The sequence below is a fragment of the Schistocerca cancellata genome, chromosome 1 (assembly GCF_023864275.1).
Source record: "Schistocerca cancellata isolate TAMUIC-IGC-003103 chromosome 1, iqSchCanc2.1, whole genome shotgun sequence".
NCBI lineage: Eukaryota > Metazoa > Arthropoda > Insecta > Orthoptera > Acrididae > Schistocerca > Schistocerca cancellata.
Window position 1 is genome coordinate 736,919,844 of NC_064626.1, and position 22,373 is coordinate 736,942,216.

Sequence of the window (22,373 nt, forward strand, 5' to 3'; positions counted from 1 at the left end):
ACCCTTGATTGACTTACATGCAACAGATTCCACAGCAGCTCCAATAAATCCTGCATACTTGTCGATTTTACAAGGTGGGCATGGCATACTCATCAGGGCACACATTGTTTCTGCTGCAGTGTATCCTTTGCCAGTAGCTCTCCGTCCATAAAACCACCTAACATTCACTTCAAAATAATTATCTTTACACTCATCAGAATACCAAAATGAATATGTTTACAACTGGCACAATTAATAATAAGTTTCCTGGCTAGTCCATTTCATACCTCACTGTCTTCACGTAAACTAACTGGCCCTCCACATATTTTACAACAGACGCATTCATCTAACACCCTTGTTAGGATGTGTAAATCTATCAGAATATAACATAACCTACCATTTACATCACTTTCGTTTCGAGAAAACTGCGTATCACAACGTCTTATTTTAATCTTCGAAGCACTAATGGGCGTTCCTCTACATACTGACGAGTTTGCCTGGATTTTATTGTCCGCAATTTCACACGCCACGTGATGAACACAGTGTTTCCCTTTACTCGAAACTGTGTTACCATGAAACCCACGTTTCTCAGACACTTCGTTTTGGCGTCATACTTTACTTTTTGAGAGATTTACCAATCTATTCATCACTTTTCCTTGGAAAAACGTTAGCACTTCGACGTACAGTGCGAGTTTATACTATGAAACGATACGATACTGTTTTTGATAGTGCTACCTATACATACACGTAATTAACCTTTATAACACAGCAATCCACAGCCTTCTATTTCTATACACAAAATTATCGATTTTATTAGATCTTGAAGTATGCGCGTAAAAACTTTAACATTTTTAACCGGTGTAGATGATATTTAGAAAAACAAAATAAAATACTTCCCATGTATCATTTTATTCGGAAAATTGCTAATTTTATAGTGAGGTAAAAATTCGAAAATGTGAAAAAAAAATTCCGTTTTAACTCCACTTTTATCATCTCAAGGCCTAAAGAGTAATATCATGTTCATACGCTCGAAATTGTTTACTTTAAGAGAAAATTTGGCTTTGGAAAACCCAGGTGGAGAAGATGAACTGCGATATTGAGGTGAATGAAGGTAAAATTAGTAGAATTGGCGTAAAACATTTCGAAGCGCTTAGTCGACAATTCGAGGATTAATTTCCAGAACCTTCGTCTGAGTATGCCCGGCTTCACAGTCTGTTCAATACTACCATTAACAGACCACTCGTCAGACAGTAAAACAGGAGAAACTGCTTGAACCCTCAAGTGACAGAACACTTCGAAATGAATTTAAGTCGAAGTCTCTTGAAAATTTTTGTGTGAAAACTCGGAATGAATATCCCAATTTAGCAACAAGGGCAGTGAACGTGTTATTACAATTCGCATTAATTTGCTTGTGTGAGCCAACGTTGTCCCTAATGACATTAATCAAGACGAAACATCAGTCTCGACTGCACCTAGAAGGAGATCTGTGATTTCTTCGCAGATTCAAGCACACACATCACACTATGTGTGTAAATGTCAGAAATTTTCTGAATTTTGAACCATATGCCTCTTTACTCTCGTTTATTTTCTTTTTGGATGACGAGATTGAATACGATAGTTCCTAAATTGGCATTTAAATGTTGACATTTGTTCTATCTTCATCTGTACATCGTGATCTTTCAAATATGAAAACATTCTAAATGAATTAAAAGCAACATAGACAGAAACAGCTATACTTTAAATAACTAACTAATTTGTAAAACAAAGTAATGAAATATATACATTTGCTCAGTTCCAGTAATTTCACATGCAGCCGTAGTTTTTCATAAACTAGCTGTGATTGTTAGCGTTCACTCCCTTTGAATAATACACGTGTATGAAAATTTTTAAAAGAATGTTGAACTCTGATATGCTCGACGAACACTCTATCATTATTGTTGTTTTTGTTGTATTGATAGTTGCAATAATTGGACACAAAAAATAGATATCGTGGGTCACTTTTATGCCAAGTATGAGAAATGTTGAGGAAGAACAGGAAATAGGGGGAGGGGGAATAATATATGTTTCAGAAGGGGAGTGGGGGCGCTATGGAAAGCGTTTGAGAACGCCTGTCATATAGTGTATTAAGGATACTCCATACCCCCAGATCTAGCGCCCCTTCCCCCCTACAAAAAATCGTATTCCCGCCCCTGTTCATATATACACTTCAAATGGCTCAGTTGGTCCAATCTGACATAGATTATATAAATTAAAGTCCTATACATCCTACAGGTAAACGCGTACTCAATATTCATAAATGCCGGACAAATAATCTAAATAATTTCTCTCGATGATAAACCGTCGTCTCCCAGTATCTACATCTACGTTTATACTCCGCAAGCCACCCAACGGTGTGGGCGGAGGGCACTTTACGTGCCACTGTCATTACCTCCCTTTCCGGTTCCAGTCGCGTATGGTTCGCGGGAAGAACGACTGCCGGAAAGCCTCCGTGCGCGTTCGAATCTCTCTAATTTTACATTCGTGATCTCCTCGGGAGGTATAAGTAGGGGGAAGTAATATATTCGATACCTCATCCAGAAACGCACCCTCTCGAAACCTGGCGAGCAAGCTACACCGCGATGCAGAGCGCCTCTCTTGCAGAGTCTGCCACTTGAGTTTGCTAAACATCTCCGTAACGTTATCACGCTAGCCAAATAACCCTGTGACGAAACGCACCGCTCTTCTTTGGATCTTCTCTATCTCCTCCGTCAACCCGATCTGGTACGGATCCCACACTGATGAGCAATACACAAGTATAGGTCGAACGAGTGTTTTGTGAGCCACCTCCTTTGTTGTTGGATTACATTTTCTAAGGACTCTCCCAATGAATCTCAACCTGGTACCCGCCTTACCAACAATTAATTTTATATTATCATTCCACTTCAAATAGTTCCGCACGCACACTCCCAAATATTTTACAGAAGTAACTGTTACCAGTGTTTGTTCCGCTATCATATAATCATACAATAAAGGATCCTTCTTTCTATGTATTCGCAATACATTACATTTGTCTATGTTAAGGGTCAGTTGCCACTCCCTGCACCAAGTGCCTATCCGCTGCAGATGTTCCTGCGTTTCGCTACAATTTTCTAATGCTGCAACTTCTCTGTATACTACAGCATCATCCGCGAAAAGCCGCATGGAACTTCCGACACTATCTAGTATGACGCCAAACAATTAAAACCTGCCATTTGCTTTATAATGTGCCCATGTGTTAGTTCTACTTCAGATCCTCACGCATTCTTATTTCCATGAGAACAATTAACCGTCAGTCGTGTAGCCAAAGTCTGTTGAATTTTCATGTTCTGTGAAGTGCGCAACTGTAGCCTATATTCTGCTGACTGCAGTACAAAGTAGTATCATTTTCATGGTTTACTATTTCGAATAGAAGCAAACGTTTCGTCACATGCGCTTAAATCACTACAAATTCCAGTACACGAACTCCGAATACGATTGAGGTAATCCCCATTATGTGATTTAAGCAACCATGTAATTATTCGCGTGCGCCAGATTCAGAACACAACAATAACGTTTTAGTTGACTTGCTCATACTGAGTGAAAGGGGCAGTCTATAAATATTCAGTTTCAAGAAAGACAACTTATCAGCCAAAATCGCATTTGTATAACCTTTATTTACAATGATCGGTTTCCGTAAACAGAGTTACCATCATCTGATCTCACTAAAGCTTAATGGGACACTTGCATTAACCTTTATCGAGATCAAATGATGGCGACTCTCTTTGCCGAAACCGATCTTCGTAAATAAAGGTTATACAAATGCGATCTTGGCTGAGAAGTTGTCTTGTTCAAGTTGAATATTCTTTTATCCGAGTCTTGGGTCAAGGTAGATGTTCCCTTTACTGTAGTCTTGTTGTCAACCCAAAAGGATGGTCTACTCTTAAACGTGATATTCAGTCACAATAGTATACGCGAGGTAAATATATTAATATGATATTTTGCATGATGTTGTGTGACTTTATTTTATTAATGATACAGTTACTTTGAGCGTAAGGTTATCATACGTCCATGAATAGCCGGACACTCTTGGCTTTATAATTTTGTCTGGGGTTGCACGAATGCCGAGGGTGACGTGTATGGGGAAGTGTGGTTGTTGGTTCCGCCACAACTTTTCACTTAGTCATTTGGCAACGAAATAGGGTTAATGTGTATATGTTGCTTTCGTGTATAGAACAACTCATCTACACGTTTTTGATCATTTTATCTCTATTCGTTTTTTGCCTCATCGTTTAGCAATGGCTAAAAGAAAATGTTTTTTTTTTTTTTTTCATGTTAACCTGCAATAGGAGTACGAATTTTTGAAATATCAGTATTGATTCAGAACTTCCTTCTTGTGTATTTAATGACATAATGAAAACAAACAAACTATTTCTGAAAGAAAGTCACGTCTAGTGAAAAATTGCAACTTAATAAATAAAGCTAAATACTTCAGTAAACTGTTAAGACTTTTAAAAATATATTGTGTGTTGGACGCCAAAAAGTAAAAGAAAACGGTGAATGATATGCCTATTTGTGTGTAGTTTTCTATTAGTGTCACATGTTTCAATCATTTGTTTATACCTTCATTTTTTTGTTAATGAGAATTAACTAATTCACAGCAGAACAGTCATTATAATGATGCTATTCAGATGTGATGAATGGCTGTATGGCGATGACCAAGTGAAAATGAATCTTAATATTGTAAGCATTAAGGACTAATTATCAGTCATTACACTAGACTGACGTTTTGTCAAGAGCTGATAGGATGTTTCCAAAATCTTTCTTGTTGAACATCTTGTAGATATTTTCGTGTTTTGCGAGAAACCTGTTACTGCAGCCAACGCAGTCCACGACATCATTAACTTAAAACACACACTATAATGGTCGTATCATCTTCCATAGGCTGCACCCGAAATTACTGTCATCTATGACACGCTGTCTGCATGTGGGCAAGTGCTCAGATCCGTCGCTAAGATCACCCGATAACGGTATTACTGAGTACGTTTTCTTTAGGAGATTTCGTTGCGATACTGATTTTAAAGATTTCTGAAAGGTCTAAAACAGCTGTCAACAAGGCTGCCTCTTTGCTTGACTTTTTGGAAATCACGTATAAAGAATGAAAGTTGCGTTCCGACGGTCATACGGCGATCGGAACACGAAATAATTTTTGTTTGGTTGATGCGGAGTGGTAAGCTTTAGCGCCTACTTCAGGCTCGTTAAACGAATATGAATTCAACTTTTGTTTCATTAATCACCGCTAAACCCGGACTCTGTGTAGTTAAAATTTGCACGTTTTAGTTGTAACAAGATGATTAACGTGAAGTCAGAGCTGTAGCAGATAATTTCGTATCGATGTTTCGAATGATAAAAAGGAGGCCTAGTATTTGTGCTCACATTTCAGATCTTTATTCCATTAAGAAATATCAATATGCAATTTTGACATTCATCTCGTGTCGTAACAAATATACTCGATTTAAGAAACCTTCATAGTGTGTTCATAAACGCTGTACATCTCTGTTCGTAGCAGAAAGATTTTAAATCCCATTTTAAAATTCCCTTTAGAGTCAATAGACAGGATTTTTATTAAAATTATCTTGCTTTGCCAAAATATTACATGATGACACTTCAAATGAATTTCTAAGTATACACTATGGCGGGAGACATTAAAATATCATTGCATTGGTCAGTGAAACGCATATTTTAATTTCATACTACGCGGATTAGAACACGCTACTCTGATGTACCCTGCGCGCTATCTATCCGACGGATTTTGTACTTCGTGAAGTTACACTCGGCATTCATAATAAACTAGACTTGCTGAAGAATTTTTCTCTGTATTAACATATTTGAGGCATCGATTGGAAGTGGTGGATCCAAAGTCCACTTTGTTTGCATTTATCTGAGTTTACATTAAAAGCCTATAGCTTTGTGTATCATTTTATCGTATTTGCAGCTCCAGCTGCTGCATTTGTTTCCTTAGCCAATCGGAATCAAGGATGTACTCGAACGCTATAGCACGCCATCTGTCTATTTTAGTCACCAATCATCCAAAAAAGTGCATCCATCTTGATTGCTGGTAGGCAACGTGGAATGGGTTGGATTGTTAAAAATTACATGTAATTGCTGTAGGTTCAGCTGATTAGTGTATAGATATTAATTTATACCTGTTCAAACTGGAGTCGTGGGCGGCTTCGATGCAGGCACAGCAAGTGCAGCAGCAAGCCCAGCATCAGCAAATTACCGGGGCCAATGTCATTCTCAAAATGAATGATATACAGCAGCTCTCGACTGTCAGTAAGTATTGTTAATGTTCTTGATTGGAGGAAGATTAGTATTTAAAACGAATGGTACGCCTTTTTCTTGGATATATTGTTTTAGGTTATTGTGGACATTTTCAGTAGTTTTGATAAATGCCAAATGATAATGTCGGACATATTAGTTTCATTGCATTGAGTGATATCCACGTTTATGTATTTGCTTTGGTGTTTTTCCGTGATGAAAATAGTACCATTGCGAGATTCTGTTTTTTAGTTTTTGTAGCTAAGTAGTCCTAATTGTGTCGATGGTTAGTCAACTCTCGCACTCTTGTTTTGCTAAAACTCGGTCGTGTTTGTTAAATTTTATTTTTCTTTACTTCAAAGTTTGACCAAATCTGAAATTATGTTGTGATCTTATTTCTTTGAATAATCAGACATTGACGAAGTTGCACTGGACGTTGGTAACTTATGATTTTACCCTCTAATTTTCAAGGCTTGCTGGAATTGGCGCATCGGGAGTACCAAGCAGGCGACTATGAAAATGCTGAAAGACACTGTATGCAATTATGGAGACAGGAGACAAACAACACTGGAGTATTGCTGCTCCTGTCATCTATACATTTCCAGTGCCGCAGGCTTGATAAGTGAGCAATATCATTTTGTTACCACATAGCGTTACAGTATAATTATATTTACATTTTTCACTCGTGTAACAGTGTAATACCATTTCACAAACAAGTGTATATGCAGGGCATCAGCAGCTGCTGAAAGCCCTGGTTAATGAAAACATGGCTGACAGCTCATAACATTTGGTTGAACCATACTAACAAGTTAATGGCTTACAGCTGCAGCTTCAGGTGCAACAAAAATAGGTTAACCCAGTCTGACTAAGAATACTTGTTTCACCTTTGATTATTAATCTAATAATTTTTGTTGTACGTGGAGATGTGGCTGTAAGCTAGGAATCTGGTAGTGCAGTCAACTAAAACAAAGTTTTACCAGGTGTGAGCAATGTTTTTATCACGTAATAGCATTTTCCACAGTTGATACCCACTAGGCCTACCTAGATTAATATTGGCATTTGGACACTTAATTGAGATATCATTGTGTTCAGGTAGAAAATATTAGAAAAGGCCTGTAGATCATAATGAAATGGCTAGAGAAAATGCCTTATTTCAGAAGTGTTAACTGTAAATACCAGTACTTTGTTTTGTTACTTAAAAAAATAAAAGTTAAATGACAGTTCTGTATTAATGTCTTAACAGTGATAAATTTCTACTTGCCTCAAAGCAAACAGAAGTTTTTTGTGATGTCAGTCTTTTGAGCTGTAGTTTCATTCTGGAAGACTGGGCTGCAAAGATTTTTCCAGCCATCTTGATGAGTTTTGTGAGAGATTGCTTAGTTCTTTGGCAAATGCTGGGCTATATTGTGGTAGAGGTCCATCCCCTTCCCTTTAAATAGTCCATTTTATGAGAGACCACCTAATAACTTAAACAAAAACACTATTTTGCCTGATAAGACAGTATAATACAGAAAAGTCTTAATTCTGCCTCCAGATTCAAATAAAATTTTGGTAATTTCCAAGAATGATTACCTATCGAAGTCGCGATGTCCAAACGATAAATACCGAACATGTGAGCCTAAATTGATGACACAACTCTGGTGGTGGGCGTTGTGAGTATGTTTACGATGGTCACTACAGCAATGACAAAAGAAGACCGTTAAAATACTTGTAATGACAACGGAGATGACTTACCTTACTCGTTGTCGTCATGCGAAAAGTCCATGTGATGTGTACGCTATGGGAACAATTCCCTTTTTGTTATTTATTCTCGGAGGTATGTAACTTAGAGCAACTAAGGCAATGACGGAAAACAGATAAAGACAATCACAAATAATTGATCATAACACCGGCCACCAGAGTCGCATGATCGGTTTACAATTGCACGTTCCATATGTATCGTTTGGACACCGCAACTTCGATGGGCAATCATTCTTGGAAATTACCAAAATTTTAACCATTATTATATAGCAAGAGCACTAACGGACCCACGATTCAACAATGCATTGTCTAAATATGTTACTTGACTATTTTAGTTTACTGTGTCCAGCCTAAGAACTAAACCAGTGCCTATAAACTAAACCAGGCATACATTGAACCATACATTCAATAAAAGTTTTTTATTTAGAATATTGTGAAACATTCCATGGCATGTGTTGCAATTTAAAACAAAAATTTATACTTGGTGACTGTAAAAGAGCTCCCTCAGTAGGATATCCATTTTGAACTCCAGTGTGATTAAAAGTACCACATTGTTGTGAATTCACGATATGAAAATACGTGGGCTTCTCGAACATTTTGGAAAGCGAAGTAAGAAGTGAGGCTGGCAGTTAATTATTGATACATAGTAACATTTCTTTGAGAAGTCTAACAATGACCATTTGAATCCATCTGGGGAAACACCTCACATTAATTATATTTTACATTTGTAACTAAGCCACATTACATACTATAAGTACAATAAATACAGACTTTTACTTTTGAGCTTCATGGTGATTTTCCTTATGGTAGATAGAGGTATTTGAGAAATTTTCACAGTATTGCTTCCTCAGCCCACCATTTTTCTCTCTTTTGAACTATTTTGCCCAATTCTCTCACCAGCCTTTGAAAAGTTTTATTATTATCGCCACTTAACATGAAGTGACAAGTTGTCAGTCTTTTTTTAGTAGATCACTTTGTATCATGGTATCACGATTGTTTTGTAGATTTCCCATTTTTCAGTTGGAAGATCATGCAATACCAATATGATACTGTGTGTGTGTGTGTGTGTGTGTGTGTGTGTGTGTGTGTGTGTGTGTGTGTGTGTGTGTGTGTGTGTAGACCTCACTCCAGTCAATATTTTTTAAGCTTTGCGTGGAATGTTTCTACGTTAGATAATTAATCTCTCACAATTTTTTTTTTTTTTTTTTTTTTTTTTTACTGTATATACAGCTAATTGTAGAGTAACTAACTTTGCACCATGACTTGGCAATTCACTTACCAAATGATAGACATGAGTTCAATCAACTTTTCCTCTTATGAATGCACAATTTGTCAGTGTAATACTGTATTTGTCTACTTGAGTAGTGAACTTACACGACTGATACTAAATGCTAATAACATCTGTAGAACACCTTTTCCGTGAGATTTTTGTAAGCAGTTTGTTAGAATTGTCAACCAATAATCCATTCTACTTGTTCCACAGTATAATATGTTAAAATGTTTAGAGAAAATTTCCCATTTACCTAGTGGTAGTGACCTGTATACTGTAGTACCGTATTACATTGTGTAGCATTAATTTGTGGGATGATGTTCAGGCAGTGTGTTTCTTTCATACTATTGAGATCTCACATTTTTTGAAACAACCAACAAATTTATTTATCACCTGCCCCAGTATTCTGATCAGACGAATTGATTTCTCCTTTCTCCCTAATCGTATATGAAGAATTGGAAATCTGACATAATTATGTTATCCTGATTAAATTCCCTATAGTTCCTGCCAAATATTAGAATGGCACCTCCTATGGTAAACACCTTTCTCTTTTCTTGCCCAGTTTTTGCCTTATTATATTGATGCTGGAATTTTAGAATTAAATATTTTTGACCACGTGTTGTTGAAATTGTCATTTTGGGTCAGCCAGTTGCACTAGCATGGTTTCCCTGAGTGTGGTTGACTCATTCAAAACAACATTGACAGTATAACGTAAAAGTTAAGAGCCCCTTCAGTTGCAAGAAGAGTTGTACTCTTACACTTCCTCTGGCATGATCCACATGTAAACAGATTGTACTGATAACATAGGAAAGCAAGCTTAAACTAGCCTCCATTGCTTGTTAGTGTGAGTCTCCAGTCAAAGTTTTAATCCTCAAAACATAGCAAACCCTCTACATTTTCGTGGATTACAAGCTTTTGGTAATGGCAGCTCTTTCACGGATTTTCTTTGTTTGCATTTGTAATATTTTCAGCAAACGTGCATTCCATATACACAGCAGTCTTGTTGTTAATCGCAATTATCCTATTCATGCTACCTTACTTGTTAGAATGTTTAGTTTCCTACCTACCTGCAGGTTCTAAAAATTCTGAACACAATTGCTTGGTGCACACACACCTTGTAGACAGTGACATTTTGTGGATGCATAGTGTGACCACTGACACTTCACTGTCTATGAAAGTCAGTAAGGTCCAGAAAATGACAATGAACACATGTGAAATTACCATATGACACTTTGAGTGTTAAATTTTTCAGTTGGCCATTGGGATCAATTTATCAAATCATCCATAGGTTTGGACCCCACAGTGTCGAATAATTCAATTTGTTACTTTTTTATTGTAAGTACCTATGCAGCAAACAAAACATAGAAAATGTCATACTTGCACTCTGTCTACACCACTTTTTTCCACATTTCGAGATCTGAAAGTGGCTCGACCTGAGAGCGTCTTGAAACAAAAATATCCACAACTTCAAAACTATTCTGCTAGAAAATTCAAACTGTCATGGTAAAGCTCTAGATTTAAGCTGTAATTTGATGTAATAATTTTGTCATTTATCCTTCATACTACTAAAATCCAAAGGCATTCCTTTGTAAAACAGCCTTTAAGTCTTAAATTTTTTTTAAATTTCATGTAGGATAAAGAAAGGGCTATTGAGTAATAAAATTAAAGACTGTAAATTACCCAAGAGAACAAAGATGTTAGTGATAAACTGGAAAGTCAATGTATTCCTTCAAAAACAGCTGAAGTACAGTAGAAGCCCTTTATAATGTGGTTGTGGTTGGACATGCTTTACTCCCATGTCACACTGTACTTGGGGTATATGGAGTGTGAGCTATGCAGTGATAAACTACACGTGGAAAGTTACGAAGCGCACATAATCCAATATTATATAGATCGTACTATACTGTACTTACATCTGAAGAACAGCAGAACAAAATTCAGAAACTTACCACATAGGGTGCAACTACACAAATTTGACTCAAATGCTTAACAGACAATTACAGGAGTTTAAGTGTATTACAGTAAACTATCAGATATAGTATTAAAATTTACAACACTGCTTTCAAGCTACAGGGTGTCATTATTTCACTGCGTCATTACTCCGGCGACAAGACACCCCCCCCAACACACACACAAACACACACACACAAAGTACTGCTTTAAAGAAGTTTAGAAGTTTGCCTTCTGTGGTTGGTCAATTCGTGCAGTGTCTTCAGTGCATGCTGTTTTAAGCTCAAGCACAACAACACAATTTGGTTTGGTTCACTTTTTCGCTCCATCCATGTAATCAGTTTCTTTGTATTGTGCAATATTTCCATGTGTAGTGGTATCAACATCTATACTTTCTTCTTAAGTTGGATCATCTTCATCCTTGACTGCTTCACTACTGTCGTTTCAAACAGCATTGTAATGTCCTTGTCATCTAAAATCTCCGAAATCACTTCTTCGTTGTCAACAACCACCCAATGGTTCAAAGTCCAAGTTCGATACTGCACTGTAGAACATCACATGCAGACTGGATGTCACTGCTGTTGAAATCCATGTCGCTTCAGTATGTATTGGTTGCATTTTCTTCAAGGGAACACTTCTTTCAGCAACTCTGAATAGTGGTTGGAAATATGTGTTGCCACAGCGGGCCTACTGAATATGTAACACACTTAAGAATGTCCCCATTTCCTCCTCTGATTACTGTTGAAGTGAGCAGTTCATGGCAGTAATGAGCCTTAAATGCTCATATGATGCCCTGATCTAGCAGCCGAGTTAATGCCATCTTTGGCAAAAACCGTGTTTTTCTTTTTCCATCTTCTGATTGCAATGCCTCAGAAGGTGGATGAGCCAGATAATGATCAAGGATTAGTAGAGTTGCTTCTCTTAGCTTAAGAAACTGCCATTGCTTCCTCACTGACAGAACAAACTCTCCTTGAAACCAACTGGTGAAAATGTCCCATTATCCAAACATTACTTGACTGCCTGTAAGTGAATTGTGATGACATGTTTACACGCAGGAAACATCTTGCACTTTTATCTTTACCTATACAAAGAGCTTTCAGCTTATGTCCGCCAGATTTATTCGTGGCAAAGAGGAGGGGGTATTCTACGTTTGTTCATTTTCAAACCCGTTGGACTTCCTACTTCCTCCCCCTCCCCCTGAGAACTCCATTTGGAAGCAACTGGTGATAAGTGGCACATCATCACAATTATACACCTGACAGTCATTTAAATGTTCGTCTACCAGTACTTAGCGTAAAATTTCACGAAACTGGAGCAGATTCACTGATGCAAGACATTGCTTCTATGTCAATGGTCATTTGGCGGATTCAATTTCCATAATGAAAACCAAATGTCTGAAGCTATAAAATCTTTGTTTGCCATGTAAATCAAGGTGAAAATTTTCAGCTATGACATTATTAACTGGCCTGGAAAGTGACACCTTCACTTCTCTTTATTAAAAGTCATCTATAAAGGCATTCATCAAGTTCACTGTCTTTTCCTAGTTTAGCCCTTTCTCTGTCCATTCCGACATCACTTGCAATTGTGTTCACAAAACTAAGTTTATTCTCGTCTTCATCCTTCCCCAGATTGTTCCTTCAGGCACACCACACTAGGCTGATAAACTTTCTTTAGTTTCACCACTTTTCACACTACCAATAATTTTTAGTTATCATTCACAGAATATACTTTCCATTTCTGTGAGAGTGTAACAAGCACTCAGAAAGCTAGACAATGAATGAATAATTTATAATCCACCTGATGGTTTTGCTCATTTCAATTAATGCCAAGCATTGTTGCATACTCACTTTGTTGACTGTATCACAGTGTTAACCGTGGGACGTGTATTAAAACCTTCTGTCCAGCACCAATCCTGATCTGTTAAGGCGATCCTTCTGGTTTTGGTTATTGTCTAGAGAGCTTGGAGGTTTTGCAGCAGTAAATTATACTGGAGAACGGCTATTTGCAGACTGTAATAAATTTTTTCAAGTTTATAAAATGTATTGAAAATGCAAAAATCATTCATAAATGGTATTCTATTTTGGGGACATCTTATTTCATACCACATTATACCCATATCCGCGTATGTTGAGCTTCTACTGTATTGGGCATACTGAGAACTGGATTAATTTTGTAGGAAAGTTCTTTTAGAATATAAATACTTTTTGAATAAAGGAGACCAGTTGTTGAAATGTAGAAGGGTGGAGTTGATAGGCGCAGGCAAAAGGAAAGAAAACTCGTTAGCTTTTGGAATAATCCTTTTTTTGAGTTAGAGTGAAATACACAAGAATTTAATTAAAATGCCATTAATCCTCCATTATGTGTGTGATGATGGTCCTAAGTAAGAAAAGCCAATTGAAATAAAACTACATGGGAGTAGTTTCAAATGTCTTTTTGTGGCAATGAGGAAGGAAAAAGGTTGCACAAGGCAATTGCTTGAACTATGTTGCTTTAAGTCTAATTTGTCATGACACCACTCAATTGTTTTGTATAAGTGTGTTGATGGTGGTGGGTGGTGGTGGTAGATTCTTCCAGTATCTTTTTAGGATACAGTTAGCTATAATCCATACAGTAAAAGAAGAGCCGTAACAGTTAATGAAATGTTGGCACGGCTGCTTCATGCCTCTACTATAACCAATTGCATATTGCAATTTTTGTACGTGTTTTTACACAGTATAGCTTGTGTGTGCAACGTCTGTGTACAGGTGGACAACTTTAATAGTGTGTCTTTTGCTGCCTCTGACAGTCTGACTTCCATATGTGTATACTTTCATGTTGGTTATGAACCCAGTAAAACATTATTAACTGGGGTAACTTTTTACTGCATCAGTCAAGTCTTTGGAGTGAGTCAAATAACATTGGAAAATGAAAAGATATAAGATGGATGGAACACAGTTTCTCAGTATTTAAAAATTTGACAGAGGTAGTTTCCAATTCTGGAAATATCAAATGGAAGTTATCTTTCGTGCTGAGAAATTGCTTTATGTTGTTGATGGATGTAAAATAAGGCAAACTGCATGGAACTTTGGGGATGAGCTTAATGTCAAAGCAATGCTTTTTATTTTATCTGGCACGGAATTTGACCAGCTGCAAACTTATATTTTTTGTTATGAAAAATGATATTTGGGATCATCTGAGGATATTTCATGAACAATGATCGGCAATAAATGAAATTACATTGAAACAACGGTTCGTGAAAGTGCCGCACTGTATTACTATTGTGCAACACACTAGTAAAGCTGAAACATTGGGGCAGTCTCTTGCAGAAGTTGGTGAACCAGTGGGAGACATAGATAGGATTGCCAAAGTTTTTGGTGGACTTTCAGCTAACTGTGGTTCTTTTGTTACTGTTTTGGACTCTTGTGATGAAAGCAGGCAGACTTCCGATAATTAACAGCAACATTACTGAGAGAGGAGCAATGTTTGTTGTAGACAGAAGAAACGGCAACTGCATTTGCTGCTGTTAAGGTTATTCACAAAAAAGAAGAAATCAGTGTTCATAAAGCAATTGAAGCTAACAATTCTTTGATCAAGAAGCATGTTGAGTGCTATTATTGTCATAAGAAAGGTCATTGTGTTGCTGAATGGAAAACAGCACTGTTCAGATTATCAAGAGAAAGCCAAACTAACCACCAGGCTGTGTGTGTGTGTGTGTGTGTGTGTGTGTGTGTGTGTGTGTGTGTGTGTGTGAGAGAGAGAGAGAGAGAGAGAGAGAGAGAGAGAGAGAGAGAGAGAGAGAGAAAATTTGAAACATTTTGGCCATTAATTGTGATGTTTAGCTTGCTGATAGTGCAATATCAAAACCTGACTTCACAGGAAATGGTTTTCAACATTTAAACTACAAAGGAAGTTCAAAGTTTCTGTCCAGGTAAGAGATAAATCAGCTGTCCATGCTGAAAGTATTGCATCACTTAAGTTAAATGCACTACGTTCTTTCTGTGTACACTCAGATATTTTGGTGCTTCCTAAGGTCACCATTTCAGACTCTAGTGATATTTGGTACATGAATGTCTTAATAGTAAAGATATTTTAATAGTGAAATGGCCAAATAGTGCTGTCCTAACTGTACTATTTTTGATAAATTGAGGTTTGAAGATGCGAGGGAGTGTACCCAGTCACTAATTAGGAACCAGTTTCCCTGTTTTCAGAGGCCTCTTAATCAGTAATGAGTTGATCTACAGATCTTCACCCTTTGGTTCACTTCCAAAATTATGTGAGTTGTGCAGCAGTTGTTAATGAACCACACTCTTTCAAGAAGGTGATGGTGTCGAGAGACAATGAAAGATGAAATTACCTCATTGGCAATAAATGCTACCTGGGACTTACTGGATTTACCTCTGTGTCATCAGAATGTTAGCAGTAAATGGGTTTACAAAATTAAAATTGAACCAGATTGTTGTATAGTGAAGTATAAGGGCAGTCAGATGAGAAACAGATGGAAAAAAGTTAGTAAACTGTTAATTATTTCCAAATTAATCTCGATAATTGTCAGTGCGGCAAGATGGACAGTGCCTTTATCGAAAAATGTTTGTGATTGCCTATGGAGCCATAATTGTACCCAACTATGTGCTGCCTCTTCCAAAGCAAATAAACGGTCATGAATGTCTTTTTCTTCAGAACTCCAAAATTATGGAAATTGCATGGGTAGAGGTGTAAGAGCTTCCCAGCTAAATTTCTCCACATAGTTGAAACAGACTTAACAGCATGTGGGATAAGTTATGGCGATTACTTTTGTAATAATAAAGTTTACTTACGTTTTTTCCATCTGACTAGGTTTCATTCGGCTACCCCGTATATAAAGTTTGATCATGTACAAAAAGATATTCCGAGAAACTCAGACTTGATTATATGGAACCTTTCCCCTTGTTATTAAGTGTGAATCAACAGCAAACGAGAGTGGGATTGGTACAAAGTATGGGCTGTTGTTCTGTTTTATCTAGTGATGTCTTTGTTCAGGTCGACAATGTCTTATTTGTGCAGCTGAAATAAATATATCTTTGTCATCACCATCCCTCTCATGATCTTACATTCCTTTGTGTGCTTGAAAGGTTGCCTTTCTCAAATTTCTACTATGCTCTCTATTGGTGGGAGATTATCGTATTGCTGGAAACGTATCATATGGTAAATCCACAAATAACAAGCTTTAGATAGATTTGACTGCCTTTCATGTTCATTCTACATATAAACTTAGCAAACCATTGTGAAGTGCATGGCAGAGGCTGCATTCCATTTTACCAGTTATTAAGGTTTCTTCCGTTACATTCACAAATGGAGTGTGGGAATAATGAGTGTTTGAATGCCTTTGTGTGACCTGTAATTTTTCTAATCTTGTCCTCATGGTACCTATGTGAGTGGTACAGAGGGGGCTATAGTATATTCCTAGAGTTGTCATTTAAAGCTGATTCTTGGAACTTTGTTAACAGACTATTTCAGGATAGCTAAAGTTTATCTTCAAGAGTCTGCCAGTACAGACCCTTCAGTGTTTCTGTGACAGTCTCACGTGGATCAAACAAACATGTGACCATCTCTGTGTACATTCAGTATCCCTCTTTACTGCTATTTGGTACGGGTCCTGCACACTTGAGCAGTGTTCTGGAACTGGACAAACAAATGCTTTGTAAGCAGTCTCCTTTGTAGATTGGTTGCAATTCCCCAGTATTTTACCAATAAACTGAAGTCTACCGCATGCTTTGCTCATGACTGAGTCTGTAATAATTCCATTTTCTATCACTACAGAATGTTGTACCCAGGTATTTGTATGAGTTGGCCTATTCCAACAGTGACTCATTGATGATACAGTCATGCGATACCATATTTCTTTGTTCTGTGAACTGCAGTGTTATACATTTTTGAACATTTAAAGCAAGTTGCCAATCTTTGCACCACTTCAAAATCTTAACAAGATTAGATTGAATATTTATGCAGCTACTTTTAGACCGTACTTTATTACAGATAACTAGATCATCTGCAAAACGTCTGAGGTCTACAAGGTCATCAATATACATCATGAACAGCAAAGGTCCCAACACACTTCCCTACAAAAAAAGATACAAACTAGGCCATCTTGTATAAATTTACTGAAGCTGTTTGCATATGAATAATAATAATAAACCGACCAACAAATTTAATGCTCAACAAAAATGTGAAGTTTCGATTTTTCTGTCTCCAATGGTAATTGTGGGGTACACTTGAAACTTTGCACATTCTCCTACTGCTTTCCAGTAGTTTCCAAACTGAGAGTGGAGTTGATGGTTTTTCTAAAAGTACCAGAAACGGCTGTTTTCAGCCAGTTTCTTCAAAAATAGTCTTTTTCAAACACTTTTATACAGTTTTCATTATAAAGACCATGTTCTAAACCATCTCAAAATATATATCTGATGAGGAAACAGTTTGTTGTGAAAGCTTGAATTTTGTGTGTATGTTTGTGTTCGTTTGTGTGTCTGTCGACCTGCCAGCACTTTCATTTGGTAAGTCACAACATCTTTGTTTTAGGTGTGTGTGTGTGTGTGTGTGTGTGTGTGTGTGTGTGTGTGTGTGTGTGTATATATATATATTTAAAAAGAAAGATGATGAGACTTACCAAACAAAAGCGCTGGCAGGTCGATAGACACACAAACAAACACAAACATACACACAAAATCTAGCTTTCGCAACCAACGGTTGCCTCGTCAGGAAAGAGGGAAGGAGAAGGAAAGACAAAAGGATATGGGTTTTAAGGGAGAGGGTAAGGAGTCATTCCAATCCCGGGAGCGGAAAGACTTACCTTAGGGGGAAAAAAGGACAGGTATACACTCGCGCACACACACACATATCCATCCATACATACAAGACACAAGCAGACATTTGTAAAGGCCTTTACAAATGTCTGCTTGTGTCTTGTATGTATGGATGGATATGTGTGTGTGTGCGAGTGTATACCTGTCCTTTTTTCCCCCTAAGGTAAGTCTTTCCGCTCCCGGGATTGGAATGACTCCTTACCCTCTCCCTTAAAACCCATATCCTTTTGTCTTTCCTTCTCCTTCCCTCTTTCCTGACGAGGCAACCGTTGGTTGCGAAAGCTAGATTTTGTGTGTATGTTTGTGTTTGTTTGTGTGTCTATCGACCTGCCAGCGCTTTTGTTTGGTAAGTCTCATCATCTTTCTTTTTAAATATATTTTTCCCACGTGGAATGTTTCCCTCTATTATATGTATATATATATATATATATATATATATATATATATATATATATATATATATATATATATATATATATATATAAAAAGAAAGATGATGAGACTTACCAAACAAAAGCGCTGGCAGGTCGATAGACACACAGACAAACACAAACATACACACAAAATCTAGCTTTCGCAACCAATGGTTGCCTCGTCAGGAAAGAGGGAAGGAGAGGGAAAGACAAAAGGATTTGGGTTTTAAGGGAGAGGGTAAGGAGTCATTCCAATCCCGGGAGCGGAAAGACTCACCTTAGGGGGAAAAAAGGAGGGAAAAAAGGACAGGTATACACTCGCACACACACACATATCCATCCTCATATACACAGACACAAGCAGACATTTGTAAAGGCAAAGAGTTTGGGCAGAGATGTCAGTCGGGGCGGATGTACAAAGGCAAAGATGATGTTGAAAGACAGGTGAGTTACCAACTGACCTGCCTACACTGTGAAGCGTTCTATGTGGGAATGACCAGCAACAAACTGTCCATTCGCATGAATGGACACAGGCAGACAGTGTTTGTTGGTAATGAGGATCACCCTGTGGCTAAACATGCCTTGGTGCACGGCCAGCACATCTTGGCACAGTGTTACACCGTCCGGGTTATCTGGATACTTCCCACTAACACCAACCTGTCAGAACTCCGGAGATGGGAACTTGCCCTTCAGCATATCCTCTCTTCTCGCTATCCGCCAGGCCTCAATCTCCGCTAATTTCTAATTTCAATTTGCCGCCGCTCGTACCTCACCTGTCTTTCAACATCATCTTTGCCTTTGTACATCCGCCCCGACTGACATCTCTGCCCAAACTCTTTGCCTTTACAAATGTCTGCTTGTGTCTGTGTATATGAGGATGGATATGTGTGTGTGTGCGAGTGTATACCTGTCCTTTTTTCCCTCCTTTTTTCCCCCTAAGGTAAGTCTTTCCGCTCCCGGGATTGGAATGACTCCTTACCCTCTCCCTTAAAACCCAAATCCTTTTGTCTTTCCCTCTCCTTCCCTCTTTCCTGACGAGGCAACCATTGGTTGCGAAAGCTAGATTTTGTGTGTATGTTTGTGTTTGTCTGTGTGTCTATCGACCTGCCAGCGCTTTTGTTTGGTAAGTCTCATCATCTTTCTTTTTAAATATATTTTTCCCACGTGGAACGTTTCCCTCTATTATATATATATATATATATATATATATATATATATATATATATATATATATATATAGACACACATTTGGATGTAGCTGTATTGCGTTGATGTACTGGTGGATATTGTGTGGTATGACTCCTCTAGTTGACAGTGTAATTGGTATAATGTCAAATTTATCCTGGTGCCACATGTCCTTGACTTCCTCAGCCAGTTGGATGTATTTCTCATTTTTTCTGTTTTTTTTCCTGTATATTTGTTGTATTGGGTATGGATACTTTGATTAGTTGTGTTAATTTCTTCTTTTTATTGGTGAGTATGATGTCAGGTTTGTTATATGGTGGTGTTTTATCTGTTATAATGGTTCTGTTCCAGTATGATTTGTATTCATCATTCTCCAGTACATTTTGTGGTGCATACTTGGATGTGGGAACGTGTTGTTTTATTAGTTTATGTTGTATGGCAAGTTGTTGATGTATTATTTTTGCTACATTGTCATGTCTTCTCGTGTATTTTGTATTTGCCAGTATTGTACATCCGCTTGTGATGTGATCTACTGTTTCTATTTGTTGTTCGCAAAGTCTACATTTATCTGTTGTGGTATTGGGATCTTTAATAATATGTTTGCTGTAATATCTGGTGTTTATTGTTTGATCCTGTATTGCAATCACGAACCCTTCCGTCTTACTGTATATATTGCCTTTTCTTAGCCATGTGTTGGATGCGTCTTGATCGATGTGTGGCTGTGTTAGATGATACGGGTGCTTGCCATGTAGTGTTTTCTTTTTCCAGTTTACTTTCTTCGTATTTGTTGATGTTATGTGATCTAAAGGGTTGTAGAAGCGGTTATGAAATTGCAATGGTGTAGCCAATGTATTTATATGAGTGATTGCTTTGTGTATTTTGCTAGTTTCTACTCATTCTATAAAAAATTTTCTTAAATTGTCTACATGTCCATAATGGAGGTCTTTTATGTCGATAACTCCCCTTCCTCCTCCTTTTCTGCTTAATGTGACTCTTTCTGTTGCTGAATGTACGTGATGTATTCTATATTTGTGGCAGTGTGATTGTGTAAGTGTATTGAGTGCTTCTAGGTCTGTGTTACTCCATTTCACTACTCCAAATGAGTTGGTATAGCATAAGTATTTATAGCGTTTGTCGTTCCTTGCTGTTGATTCTGTTTTCAGTATTTTTGTTAGTCTTTGTCTATATTTTTCTTTTAGTTCTTCTTTAATATTTGTATTATCTATTCCTATTTTTTGTCTGTATCCTGGATATTTATAGGCATCTGTTTTTTCCATCGCTTCTATGCAGTAGCTGTGGTTATCCAATATGTAATCTTCTTGTTTAGTGTGTTTTCCCTTGACTACGCTATTTTTCTTACTTTTGTCTTTTCCAAAAGCCATATTTATATCATTGCTGATACTTCTGTTATCTTTAGTAATTGGTTGAGTTGTTGATTGGTTGCTGCCAGTAGTTTTAGATCATCCATGTATAGCAAATGTCTGATTTTATGTGGGTGTGTTCCAGTAACAATTTGTATTATTTAGCATGTTGGATAGTGGGTTCAGAGCAAGACAGAACCAGAAAGGACTTAATGAGTCTCCTTGGTATATTCCACGCTTAATCTGTATTGGCTGTGATGTGATATTATCTGAATTTGTTTGGATATTAAGTGTGGTTTTCCAGTTTTTCATTACTATGTTTTGAAACTGTATCAATTTAGGATCTACTTTGTATATTTCCAATATTTGTAGTAACCATAAGTGGGGTACACTATCAAAAGCTTTTTGGTAATCAGTGTATGCGTAGTGTAGCGACCTTTGTTTAGTTTTAGCTTGATATGTCACCTCTGTATCTATTATCAGTTGCTCTTTACATCCTCGTGCTCCTTTGCAGCAGCCTTTTTGTTCTTCATTTATAATTTTGTTCTGTGTTGTATGTGTCATTAATTTCTGTGTAATGACTGAAGTTATTATTTTGTAGATTGTTGGTAGGCATGTTATGGGGCGATATTTAGCTGGGTTTGCTGTGTCTGCTTGATCTTTAGGTTTCAGATAGGTTATTCCATGTGTAAGTGTATCAGGGAATGTGTATGGGTCTGCAATGTAACTGTTAAATAATTAAGTTAGATGTGAATGTGTTGAGGTAAACTACTTTAGCCAGAAATTTGCTATTTTATCATTTCCAGGGGCTTTCCAATTGTGCATAGAATTAATTGCTCGGGTGACTTCATGTTGCAAAATTATCACTTCAGGCATTTGTGGTATCACCTTGTATGTGTCTGTTTCTGCTTGTATCCACCGTGCATGCCTGTTATGTTGTACCGGGTTTGACCATATGTTGCTCCAGAATTGTTCCATGTCTGTTATGTTTGGTAGATTGTCTATGTGTGTGTTTATCTATTGTCTGGTAAAATTTCTTTTGGTTTGTGTTGAATGTTTGGTTTTGTTTCCTTCTATTTTCAATTTTTTTGTATCTTCTAAGTCGTTTGGACAGTGCTTGTAATTTCTGCTTCTTTTCATCTAATTGCTCTATCGCTTCTTCTTGTGAGATTTTACCTAACATTCTTCGTTTTTTGTCTGATATTTCATTTCTTATAAATTGTGTTAGCTGTCCGATGTCTTTCCTCAGTTTTTCTATTCTGATCTGTAGTCTGTGTTGCCATGCTGGTTTTGTGGGTTTCTTCTGTGTGTTGGTTGGTTCTGATCTCTGCCTAGTGTGTATATT

At 37.3% G+C, this 22,373-nt stretch overlaps 1 protein-coding gene across 3 annotated transcripts in view; it reads left to right on the top strand.

Moving 5' to 3' along the window:
• Nucleotides 1–22,373, top strand: part of LOC126185507 (UDP-N-acetylglucosamine--peptide N-acetylglucosaminyltransferase 110 kDa subunit) — a 278,206-nt gene that overhangs the window by 119,018 nt on the left and 136,815 nt on the right. The window contains exons 1-3 of one of the 3 annotated variants that reach the window (XM_049928135.1): nucleotides 5,896–6,091; nucleotides 6,195–6,309; nucleotides 6,766–6,916. In XM_049928135.1, the coding sequence (XP_049784092.1) occupies nucleotides 6,210–6,309; nucleotides 6,766–6,916 (251 nt within the window). In that variant the 5' untranslated portion in view covers nucleotides 5,896–6,091; nucleotides 6,195–6,209. Of the gene's footprint in view, nucleotides 1–5,895; nucleotides 6,310–6,765; nucleotides 6,917–22,373 lie in introns of those variants that run through there. The other 2 variants (XM_049928134.1, XM_049928136.1) reach the window with 2 other exon arrangements.